Genomic DNA, 14,016 nt, shown 5'->3' on the forward strand with positions numbered 1-14,016 from the left:
TTATTTGATTTTTCAGTCATCCAATATATACTCAAACAGAGGAATGGATAACCAATCATATGAACCAGATGTATAAATATTTTCAGTCAACAGAGACAGTAAATTTATATCCAACAGTATTCTAAAATTGTCTTCACTCAAATGAATTATGTAGTTTATAAAGAATTACAAATATATTATTGAACAATAATCATCATTGATCACATTTTGAAATTTTTTACATCTGATTTTGAATATTTTTATGCAAATCATTTTCCTACAGTCAGAATATTGACTACTGTATACACACACACACATATATAGCCTCATATATAAGGTTAAGAAGGGTATTGGATTCAACCAAACCCAAAGATATAGGTAATACCGAGTAAGTGCTGTATACCGACTAGTTTTGCCCCTGTCGTTGTATAAACAAGAGTGGGGATTATAACATAGGTTGTGTATTAGCGTGTGTATGTATAAAGAGAGAAAAGGATAAAGAGAACAATGGCAAAGTTAGAAATATATTTTATGGATAAAGTCTTACAGCTGTTTCAGGGAAAATCCAATGTATCCCTTCATCGGAGACAGAAATAGTAGAGGAATGAATTATTACATCTATACTCTCTACACTCTCTGAGTGGTTGGCGTTAAGAAGGGCATCCAGCTGTAGAAACTCTGCCAAATTTAAATTGGAGCCTGGTGTTGCCATCCGGTTTCACCAGTCCTCAGTCAAATCATCCAACCCATGCTAGCATGGAAAGCGGACGTTAAACGATGATGATAATGATGATGATGATACTATTTCTGTCTCCGATGAAGGGATACATTGGATTTTCCCTGAAACAGCTGTAAGACTTTATCCATAAAATATATTTCTAACTTTGCCATTGTTCTCTTTATCCTTTTCTCTCTTTATACATAGCCTCATATATATTTATATGCATGTGTGGATATATATATAAATATATACCCATATGTTTATATGTGTATTTATGTATGTATGTAAAAGTATTTGTGTGTGTGTGTGTGTGTGCATACATAGCATTGTGTGTTTTGGTTTGACAACTGTGTAATGAAATTCATACCAGGGTTTTACACTGTATCTGAATGGATGTGAAGTCAATGTCAGTTCTTTGTTCTTCATGCGATCACAATATTGTGACTTTCTAATACTTTTAAACATGCTCTACATGCAGATTAAAACCTCTATTAATTAATGGGGGATGTTTTTTTCTAACTTGTCTACTATGTAATTTGATATTGCTGTGTGTTATCTAGAGTTAATGCTCAAACATTTTCACTAACATTCAGTTAAGTGTGAACTATTAGTAGAATCATCTATCATGCTTTCCCACTCACTTGGACATTACACTCAGACACTTTTCTAAAGAGTTAAAACTGAGTTATTTCTTTTTTAAAACTTGTTTCTACCTTATCAATAAATAAATCAGGATATTAATTGAAGTAATTTAGAATGTCACTGTGTTTGTGTGTGTGTGTGTGTGTGTGTGTGTGTGTATACATATCTCAGAAAATAATAAATAGATAATTTAGAACAAGTAGCACATGGATTTTACACATAAATCTGATGAGTTGATATTTTTGCAATATTAATATGTATCATTACACATTATGTAATAATAATATAACAATAATCTTTTGATGACAAATCAAAGAAAAAATCATAAAATTATGTAATAAAATGAACTACTCACTCTATTGTTCTTCTCATTAATAATAATATTTGAGAAGTCAACCATATGGAATATGTTCTTTAATGTGTAATAAGAAATGGTGCATTTTTTTCTTCCTTCTAAACATTTCAAATTTCAATTGCTGATGAAATGAGGGATGTTTATTATATAAATATATAAGTCCAATATGGAAACATATGCACAATGGTTATTTAAATAAATCCTTTCAAATATTATATTGTATGAGCTGCATATATAAATATATGCATTCACACACACACACACACACACACACACACACACACACACACACACACACACACATTTCATTAAAGACACAATTGTGTCCCAGTTTAATCTGTTTAATTACAAATTTGTTATGTTTAGTTATTAGCTTTTTGTAGTTGGTTTGAAATAATAAAGTTTCTAAATCCATCTTCATCATTTCCAGACCTGCATACTCTCATAATTGAGATTTAGCATTCGCATTGCTCCTTGAATATGAAGTGTAATTACTCATGTGGAAAGTCAAAAGCCTTTAGTGGAAAAGTTTACAAAAAATTTAACCACTCTATAAGAAATAATCCATTTCAATTCTTGAAAATGTGACTCTGATGTTCTTAAAATGTTAAATCTGGATATAGGAACTTTATTGTTCCAAACTGACAAGAAACTGATTTAAAAATATGAAAAATCAACAATGAGAAAGGTAAAACTGGAAAAATGGTTATTTTTGTAACGAAACATTTTAAAAGAAAAGCTGTTCACTATATAGACAATATATACATGTGTGTGTGTGTGTGTGTGTGTGTGTGTGTGTGTGTGTGTGTGTGTGGTTTACAGATCCAATAGAGTTAGAATCAACTAAAAAACTACTCCATCCAATAAATATCAATCTAAATACACGACCAAAATAGCTATGTTTTTTTCTTATTTTCTTTCTGTCCAGCATCCTTGTCTTTAAAATATATGTAACGCTTAAACATTCCCTTGTCTCTAGGCTAAACTGATGATAACCATTCCCAGTTCTGTACTTTATTTATGAATGCATTTTCAATAATATATGGTTAGTAAAAACCCATTTCAAGCTTACAAACAAATGATTTTTTCTTATTGATGACAGTGTTCTTCATCCCTGGGTCTTCAGATTTGATATGTGCTAAGATCTTGTCTTTATTATGTACAGTCGTCAATACAGTTGTTCGACTCATCACAAAAGATCATTCAATTACTACCACTTTTTCACCTTTTACATCTTGTTATATCATAGCCAGTTTATCTTCCAGCATGATGTGTTGCGCTTATTCTATGAATTGTCTTAGGAGCCATGAAGGCAAAAAATAAAGTCTCAAATGAATGAGAATGTGAAAGTAGCTGATAAACAGACATAAATAAATCTGAATTCAAAACAGTCGCAGAATCACGAGTGACAATGACGCCTAACGGCAGATATTGGAACTACAGTGCAATATGAGCTCCAAAAGACCAATAAGACAACACAGCTGATTTCTTGATTTTGTTCACTAAGCTACACTACTTTATGGTGTATGTATTTTAATATGATTTTATATGCTTTTATTCTTACATATTGTACAGTAACATGATTTTATGTGCTTTTAATGCTTTTCGTGCGATTTTACGATTCCAATATTTGTGGCAGACAGATGTAAAGTTGAGTAAAATGACTTGATTTTTATTTTTCCATCGAGAACTTAAATTGAAATGACTTAAGCTGAGGTATGCCTCTATGTGTATATATATATATATATATATATATATATATATATATATATATATATATATATATATATACATATATATATATATATATATACATATATATATATATATATATACATATATATATATATATATATACATATATATATATATATATATACATATATATATATATATATATACATATATATATATATATATATACATATATATATATATATATATACATATATATATATATATATACATATATATATATATATATATATATATATATATATATATATATACATATATATATATATACATATATATATATATACATATATATATATATACATATATATATATATACATATATATATATATACATATATATATATATACATATATATAAATATACTATATATATATACATATATATATATATACATATATATATATATATATATATATATATATATATATATATACATATATATATATATATATATATATATATATATATATATATATATATATATATATAATATATATATATATATATATATATATATATATATACATATATACATATATATATATATATATATATATATATATATATATATATATATATATATATATATATATATATATATATATATACATATATATATATATATATATATATATATATATATATGTATATATGTATATGTATATATGTATATATATATATATATATATATATATATATATATATAACTTTGATAGGGTTCAGCCTGTATAGGCCCAGGCTATGTCTAACTGAATAGCACCACCTGGTGAAGTCTTTTGGTCATAAACGGGGTGCCATGACCTACTCTAGAAAAGAGTTATTATTGTTGGAGACATATCCGCATGTAGGAGGCTGGTCCGGGATTTTTTGAAGAAATTTGTCCAGTAAACATTTGAATTTTATCGGATCTGTTTCCATTTTGACATATTTTGGTGTGGTATTAAAGAGAGCTGGATCGGTTTAGGTAAAGTAATTGTGACATAATGTTGCTATGTGTCCTGAATTCGAATTTTGCAGTGGGCGGATAGCACGGGGGACAATTCGATGGATTTTAAAATTGAGGCCAACATCATTTATGCAACATTGATGGAATATTTTCCACGTAACACAAATGATGTGTTCCCGGTGGCGTTGGAGAGAGTAGAGATTGATTTTTTTTAGTCGACCCCAATAATCAATGCTTCTCATACCATCTATATTTCTTATTGTGAGCCTCTAGAGGGCTTCTACTTTCATAATGAGTTGCTTTGTATGGGGGGGGGGGGACTACAGTGGGCAACAGTACTCAAGGTGGGGTCGGGCAAAAGTAGGGTAGAGAAAGATAATGGTGTAGGCATCTCTAGACCGGATAGTTCTCAGAATCCAGGAGCCCATCTTACAGGCCAAATCAACCTTGCTGTTTATGTGGGAACCCCAGCATAGATTATTATCAACAATTACTCCAAGATCTCTGATATTATGCATATATATATATACACACACACATATATATATTATGGAGATGTACTTGCATAGCAAGTGACCTGATCTGAGATTGTGTTCTAAAACAAAAACAATTGCAACGTGAAAGGTGTTTGTAAGTCATTTAAAAACACACAAAAACCATTAGATTCACTTCAACATTTAAATTTAATTTACCAAAATATTTTTGTTGCTTTGAAAATTGGAACCTGTTCACTGACAAAATTCCGTGCTGCATCTGAGAAAGTAACAGTTAGTTCATGAACTAACTGTTACTGTGAGTGAACTGGTTGCAGTTTGAAAGTGACAAAAATATTTTGACAAATTAAATTTAAATGTTGAAGTGAATCTAACGGTTTTTGTGTGTTTTTAAATAGTTTACAAACACCTTCCTCACTGAAATTGTCATATATATATATATATATATATATATATATATATATATACACACACACACATACGTGTGTGTGTGTGTAATATAAAGGTTAGAAGAGGGCACCTTATGAGATTACTTTTGGTTTCATGTCCGTAAAGCTGAGCGGACATGAAACCAAAGGTAATCTCATAAACCAGCCTATTCTAACTTTTATATTATATACTCCTCAATAACAGAGTGTGCTTCTTTTTTTATGTTCTACCAATGATATAAGAAAGTAAAGGGTAAGAATTAAATATGTGTGAGTGTGTGTGTTAGGAAGTTAAATGTTATTGCAGATCATGGAGTGATCATTAGTTTGCACCAATAAAATGCTTAGCATTACACCTTTGTTACTGGCCATAGCATTTAACTTCCTAAAAATTATGATACTACCCTAATACTTTAGAGTGTCCTTCTTTTTCAGATATATGAACTACTAATATGTGTTTGTGAGAGAGAGAGAGTGTTTGTGTTTAATCAGTATGCATATATTTGTGAACAAAAATTCTAAAATGTATTTTTTTACCTTGTTAAATAATTACTAAACATATAATTTGTATAAGTATTCATTACTTAATTGATATCAAAGTTAAAAATGACCTTCTGAAAAAATGAGTTTGATATTTCCAGTTTTTGTAAATCATGATAGAAAATAAAATATGTGTGGTATTTATTCTTGTGATTTTTGTACTTTTGCTTTCTTTCTAAAACTAACAAAAAATAAGCAGTAAATATTTGGTATTGCATATCATCATCATCAACATTTAACATCCATTGTCCATACTGGTATGGATTGGATTGTTTGTCCAGGGCTGGTAAGCAGAGTGGCTGCACCAGACTCCAGTCTGATCTGGTGTGGTTTCTATACAGCTGGATGCCCTTCCTTATGCCAACCAATCAAAGAGTGTAATGAATGCTTTTACGTGCCACCAACATGGGTGCCAGCTGCATGACGCTGGTGTCTGCCACGACTATAATTTCATTTGGCTCGATGGGTCTTCTCAAGAATGACATAATTCTAAAGTTTTCGGTCATTGCTTCTGTGTATTTTTTGAAACAATTAAACAAGCAAAAAAGCGAAAAAGAACTTTTATATATATATAAACAATGAATTTAAAGTATACAAATAAACAAATAAACAAAAACAGTAAGGTACACTTTTGTCATAACAGAGCAGAAGATATAGACTTGTACACATGGAACCCCAGTAAGTAGTAAAAGAGAAAAAAAAATGAGCAATTCTACATGGTAGTGAAATAGGGCCCCTGAATATAGAGACATGCAAAGGCTAGAGAGGAATGAGGTTAGTATGCTCCACTAGATGTGTAATGTAAGTGTACATGTGCAATAGTGTTAGTGTACTGAGAGAGAAGTTGGGCATAAGAGGAATACAATGCGCAAGAGAGAAGATTGTGCTGGTTTGGTAATGTGATGCAGAGGGATGCTGACATCTCCATAAAGAATTGTTGTTCACTGAAAGTGGATGGAACTTGTGGAAAAGCGAGACCCAGGAAGATATGGGACAAAGTACTGAATGATGACCTCAGAATGCTGAACCTTTCAGATGAGATGACAAAGGACTGAGATACTTGGAGACTTGCAGTACTCAAGAAGACCCATCCTCCACAACAGAAGTGCTAAGGCCACTCCCCCCCCCCACCGATGAAGAGGATTGGCCTGCAAGAGTCCTGTATTGGTGCCATGTAAAAAGCACTCATGCCCGTGCCACATGAAAGTGCTCGTGCCGGTGCCACATTAAAAGCACCCAACACACATTGCAAAGTGGCTGACATTAGGAAAAGCATCCAGCCATAAATATCAAGCCAAATCAGACTGGAACCTGGAGAAGCCCCCTGCTTTGCCAGCTCTGGTCAAACCATCCAACCCATGCCAGCATGGACAATGGCCATTACAGGATGATGATGATTATGTGTGTATACTTAATGCACATGTATTAAGTAGACACACGTAGTGTGTGTGTGTGTAGTTTTTAGTGTATATATATATGTGTGTGTGTGTGTGTGTGGCATTCATTTTTTTTTAAATATATGATACTGTATCAAGGATATTCCATTTCTAATATTCTCTGGATTTGTACACGGTAGGATGGCTAACATCATCATCATCGTTTAACGTCCGTTTTCCATGCTAGCATGGGTTGGACGATTTAACTGAGGACTGGCGAACCAGATGGCTGCACCAGGCTCCAATCTGATCTGGCAGTAAAAGAAACAAGTGAAAGAATAAAAGAATATATATATGTATGTGTATGTGTGTGTGTGTGCATAGTACATGGACAAAATGCTGAAAAGACATATGAAAATTAAAATTTGATCTCGTTAAATTTTAAGTGCCAAATTGTTGATTTGGTCATTAAATCATGTAGGTAGGAATGTTTTTTATTATTGTTATTATGTCCATTCAGCTTTATGTCCAATCGGCATTGTGTCCATTCAGCGGTTTCTTGTCCTTCAGCAAAAGTGCATTCGGGATCTTGTCCACACACAATGTGCATGTGTCCGTGTGTATACTTATTGGAATATATATATTTGTATATATTGCCACCAACTCTCTCCTGTTCTTGCTGTCTCCCACTCTCTCTCTCTCTCTTTCTTTCCTTTGCTCTCCTGGCTGAGTAACCATGTACCTCCTCTACAGCAGCACATCTGTTTCTACCCTCATTCTTGATCACTCTCTCTCTCTCTCTCTCTCTCTCTCTCTCTCTCTGACTCAAGATCACTTGTTCCAATACCTTCTCCTCCCCTTTCAAAGATTCTTTGTCTTGCAAGTTTTTTGGTGACTTTTCTGGTGCCACTTAAACAAACATCCAGGTGTACTGCTGCAGAGGAGATACATGCTTACCCAGAGAGAGATAGAGAGAAAAAAAATGAGTTAACATGCTGGTGGCACATAAAAGCACCTATTACATTCTCGGAGTGGTTGGCATTAGGAAAGGCATCTAGCCATAGAAAGCCATACCAAATTAAACTGGAGTCTGGTATAGCCTTCCAGTGTGCCAGCCCAGTCAAACTGTCCAATCCATGCCAGCATGGACAACGGATGTTAAATGATGATAATGAAAGGCATTGTTCAATTTGATTGCTCTTTTACAGAAGCATTCAACATATGCAGTGGCATGAAACAGTGACTGTTTGGCATCTTCTTTGCAGTCATGCTGAAACATGCAATTGGGACATCAACTGATGGTGTTTATCCCCACCATCACCATCAACAACTACAAGTTGGAGGTAGTCTATCAGTTCACCTATCTTGGCTCTACCATTGCTGATGACCTCTTCCTGGACCCTGAGATCAACAGGCGAATCAGACAAGCATCCTCCACATTTGCTAGGCTCACAAAGAGAGTCTGGGAAAGCTAAAAACTGGCTGCAAACATCAAAATTGTTGTCTATAAGGCATGTATCCTTAGTATGCTACTTTCTGGCAGTGAGATGTGGAGCCTCTTCTGTAAACAGGAGCGGCATCTCAATGTTTTTCAGCTTTGTAATTTAAGAGACATCTTGGACATCTAGTGGACTGACCACATCACTAACACCGAAGTCCTCAACTGAGCCAAGATATCCAGCATATACATCTTGCTCCAGCAGCGTCATTTGCACTGACTCAGCCATGTTCATCTCATGCCAGATGACAGAATCCCAAAAGACCTCCTGTATGGGGAATTGGCTACCAGCACAAAAGCACGAGGATGACCTCATCTTCATTTCAAAGATGTCTGTAAGAGAGATATGAAGTCACTTGATTTGGACGTCCTGAGATGGGAGGAGGTTGCAAATGATCACCCATACTAGAGGTAAATACTGCAAAAGGGAAAGAAGAAAGTGGAAGAAAGACAAGAACTTGCCACCAAAGAAAAGCACACTTGATTGAAGGAAAAATCAGCAGCACTGGCAGAGAGCTGCTTCAAATGCAGTCACCACTCCTATGTGGGCCAGTACAGCCACAACAGATGCTGCACCTTCATCAGCAGCTGACACAATATCTTTGGATACATTATGTGTGTGTGTGTGTGTGTGTGTGTAATGTACTGATCCATGACAGAAAATTCAACAAAAAATGTACTCCATCTGGTGAGAGACAAATGTCATTATTTATTTAAAGGACACAATACATGTATTAAAGCGCTACCAATAGTTTCATATGTTGAGAGAACTCAAACATTTTCTTCAGGTGCAAACCACATATCATAAAGAACTAAAGAAATTGAATAATAGAATAAACATGATAAAACTGAGAAGGCAGCATATAGAAAACGCAGACAGTAAACAGCAGAAAACAGAAACTAAAAGGTAAAAGAGTTACCCTCCTTAGACCTTAAATGGTAAGGCTGGAAAGATATCAAGTCAGTCAAGAATAGGTGGAATTTTCCTATTCTTCAAAATGTATTTATACATATGCATGCAGCCACTGAAAAATTTTAACCTAGAGTTCAATAGAAAGTTAGGGATCTTAGATCCAAACAGCATCTGCACTCTTTCAGCCAAACAAAATCTACATTTATTCAATCCATTCACATAAAGTATGGATTTCTCAATCACTTTCCATTTAATCACATGAGATGTTTCATTATCTTTCAAAGTCCATACACAGCTAGCCAACTCAGTAGCTTTGCTTTTGTCTCTGTCGCAAGGAGTCTATGTGATTGGCATAGCAATTTTTAAATTGTTCTTCACATAATCCAGTATGGATCTTCTTATCAGTTGTATTATTATTTAGGATTACAGTAACTTCTGCCTCATATATGGTAGATTTAGTCATACACCATTGGTCAAGTGAACAGGATCCTGGGTCGTGACAGTTGCAGCTAGAATCAGGTTCTTGGTATTGACCGCATGTAATGATACTCTTCATATTGGGGCAGCAGCTATATGATAATTTCACAGAACGCCTTTTAAATATTTTCCTGTATCTATGAGTTGTTGGAAAGTATTTATCTAGGAGTGACAGGAATCAATTACCAATGTTAGTTTTTATATTAAGTGAAATGGGTGGGGTGAAGCAAATAATTTTCCTTGGCCTATTTTTAGGTTTCTTATTATCCTGATTATTATTAGAGTGGTTATGTACTACTTTATCATTGATGCCACTAGATCTATTAAGATTTTGATTATTATTAGAGGGATTATATATTTATCTTTGAATCCCCCTTCCTTATAAGAAAACTGACTTGGGGAAACAGACGAGCTACTGGGAGAGGCTACAAAAACTGAAGCTCTACTCCCTGGAGAGAAGGCAAAAAAGGTATGCAGTGATATACATATGGGAAATCCTGGAAGGTCTAGGTCCCAACTTTGGAATTAAAAGCTTTACCATCCACTGAACTGGATGGTACTGCATAATACCAAAGATATTATCTTCTTCGTCTCAGATAAGGACCCAGTATTGCAACAGCTTGGGTTTCAGGGGAACTCACTGTTTAATACACTGCCAAAGAACCTAAAAAGATCTGCAAGATGTAGATGTGGAAACGTTCAAAAAGCACCTGGACAAATTTCTATCTGAAATCTCAGATGAGCCCACATCATGACAAGATGCTCAAAGGAGAGCAGCTACATCCAACTCAATTCTTCACCAAAAACAGTACTGAAAAGAGAACCCAAAACACTTGAAGGTGGTGCTCTCTCTCACCTTTTCCTCAGTGTACCTCGCTTTCACAATCCATTTACCTCAAATGCAATCCCCTTCCTCAGAACATGCCCGTCACCCCTCCTCAACACATGCCCATACCACCTCACTCCATTTGCTCTTGCCAACCATTCCACTGATTCCTCCAACATTCCCATCAAGTCCTCAGTCCTCCTCTTATCAAACAGCTTCACCCCACACATTGCTCTCTCAGTCCTTCTCAAAATTACCATCTCTCTCTCCCCCAGACACCATGTCTCATTCCCATACTGCATTGCAGCTCTCATACAACTCTTATAGACCCTTCCTGTCATCTTTAATGAGAACCTTTTCCCATATAACAACACTCCACATTCCCTGAACTTCATACAGCGAAATCTCACTCTTGCTGTCACAGCTGCTTCACATTCACCACTTACATCCACCCTATTTCCCAAATAACAAAACCCTCTCACCGTTTCCACCTTGTCACATAGTGTTTCCACTGGTTCTGCCAGCCCTCCAGCTCCTTTCTCACACCTCCCACAAACAAACTCTCTTGCCAGTCTTGGGGTCACCTTCTTCATTTTCATACATCTACCATGGATCCATTTCTCATATCTCGTACACAACGCCACATTTGCCATTACCCTCCTCCCACAACACCATATGGATCTTACTCACTAACACTTCTCCTTCCACCCTGCTCACCATCACCTTTGTCTTCCCAAGGTTTACCTTCAAACCCCTCCTTCCATTTCCAAAACTTCTCAATCCCTCCATCGTCTCACTCATGAGAACAAGGTCATCCGCACACAGTATCTCCATTAGCAATCCCTCTCTTGCACTCTCCATCACCACGTCAACCACTATTGCAAACAACAATGGTGACAACACAGATCCCTGGTGCACACCAACTTTCACTGCAAACTCCTCCGACAGCCTTGATCCAATTCTAGCTCTTGTCTTTACTTCCTCATACAAACTCATCACTGCTCTCACTATTACCTCTAGTCCACCCCTCTTCCTCAATGCCCACTCAATCACCCTCCGTGGAACCCTATCAAATGCCTTCTCCACATCAACAAAGCATATGTACAACTCCTTCCCCTGATCTCAGTATTCCTCCTGTAATCTCCTTACAATGAACACTGCATCTATTGTCCCCTACCTGGCATAAAACCAAATTGTATCTTGTCCACATCTACCCCCTTTCGAATCAATCTCTGTCTCATTTCCTCCTGCACTGAAAGTCACCTCCATGCTAGCATGGGTTGGACGATTTGACTGAGGACTGGTGAAACCGGATGGCAACACCAGGCTCCAATCTAATTTGGCAGAGTTTCTACAGCTGGATGCCCTTCCTAACGCCAACCACTCAGAGAGTGTAGTGGGTGCTTTTATGTGTGACCCGCACGAGGGCCAGTCAGGCGGTATTGGCAACGGCCATGCTCAAAATGGTGTCTTTTATGTGCCACCCGCACAAGAGCCAGTCCAGGGGCACTGGCAACGATCTCGCTCGAAAATCCTATGAAGGCCAGTCAGGCAGTACTGGCAACAGCCATGCTCAAAATGGTGCATCCCATATTTACTACAAATTATGGATCTGCATTTTTTAAAAGGAATTAAAAATCTGAAAATTAGTTATATTGATGCAGTTTTCCATGCCTATTCCTGTGAAGCCATGAACTTGTGGAGAAAAAATTTGATGAAAAAATTACATTTAAAAATTTTTTAAAAAACTGTATTTTTAGCCAAGTGAGACAGAAATTTTCTGCGTTGTAGCAGTATAAATTTAGTAGTGCCAACTTTAAGGTTGTATCCTGTGAAATTTATAGTTTATCTGTGAAATGACCTGTTCATTGTAGGTTTCTAAATAAACAGAACACCAAATAAAGTCAACATGTATCATTATAATGTTTCTTTTGTCTTTTCATTCATTTCTATAGTGTTTTGTATGTTTTTATTATTTTTTAAAAAATCTATTATATTAATATATTTGTCTATGTGTTTCTTCCACATTAGTTTTTACAGTTGTACTTTATGAAGTCATTGATTTCTACACACAACAATCAATATGGGTTGCACATTTCAGTATAATGTACACCTGTCATGTATTTATGTACATCATTAATATATATGTGCATGTGGATGTATGTATTCACATATAAGTTTATATGTACATTTATGCATTCATATATATGTGCTTTTGTGTGTGTGTGTGTGTGTGTGTGTGTGTGTGTGTGTGTGTGTGTGTGTGTGTGAAAAAGGGGTGTCTGTCTCCAAAACTCCAAAGTTGAGTAATGTTTTCATGCTTGGATTTGGAAACTACAATAAGAATAATCAATCCAATAAACTTTCTTAATTCAGCAGAATCTATTTCTATCCACTTATCTTTATAGACACGAGTTCCTTTGGCATTTGTCCATGTTTGGATTATTTCCAGGAGATTTGGTGTCATGGACAATATAAATGATGAAAGAGCTGACTCACAAGATCTACTTGCAAAATGGGAAGGTCCAGGTTGTTGATGTAAAACATTGCAAGATGGAGTTCTTCTTGTGTCCTTTCAACTGGTTTACAAAACCAAATTTCAGACTTATCCTTCAAATAATACTTTACATGCATCATTGAACAGTTTGAAGAATCATTTGTCAGCAGTGTTGTCATCATATCTGATTTTGAAAGCACCTGGAAACATCCCTGATCTGGGCACTGGTACAAGGATTGCAGTGATTTCAGATTCACCAGAACTCACAAAATCCCGAAGTGTTACTTAGTTCAAAGCAAGGTACTTGTTAAGCCATATGGAAAGAGGCCACTGAAATCCAGTTTACATCCAAGAATAAACATTACTTCTTCAAAAAATCCAGAAACGACCAAAAATTTTGAAATGCATTCAAATTCAAAACTTGCAGAATTGCCTGAAGTGTTGTGGCACAATATTTGTGACAGCATAAAATCATCTGCTGAAGTAGTTCTAGGATTTGTGAAGCACAAACACCAACAAGAAGGATTCTCAAATTAAATCTCTCCTAGAAACTTTGCACAAGAAA

At 35.1% G+C, this 14,016-nt stretch overlaps 1 protein-coding gene across 1 annotated transcript in view; it reads left to right on the forward strand.

Moving 5' to 3' along the window:
- LOC106882610 (uncharacterized) overlaps positions 1-2,000 on the forward strand; it is a 112,691-nt gene extending 110,691 nt beyond the window's left edge. Inside the window, exon 43 of the mRNA XM_089353509.1 lies at positions 17-2,000. Coding sequence (XP_089209635.1) covers positions 17-76 — 60 coding nt within the window. The 3' untranslated portion in view covers positions 77-2,000. The remainder of the gene's footprint in view (positions 1-16) is intronic.
- Positions 2,001-14,016: the final 12,016 nt, after the last annotated feature.

Source organism: Octopus bimaculoides, chromosome 6, assembly GCF_046866305.1.
Source record: "Octopus bimaculoides isolate indiv1 chromosome 6, ASM4686630v1, whole genome shotgun sequence".
Taxonomy (NCBI): Eukaryota; Metazoa; Mollusca; class Cephalopoda; order Octopoda; family Octopodidae; genus Octopus; species Octopus bimaculoides.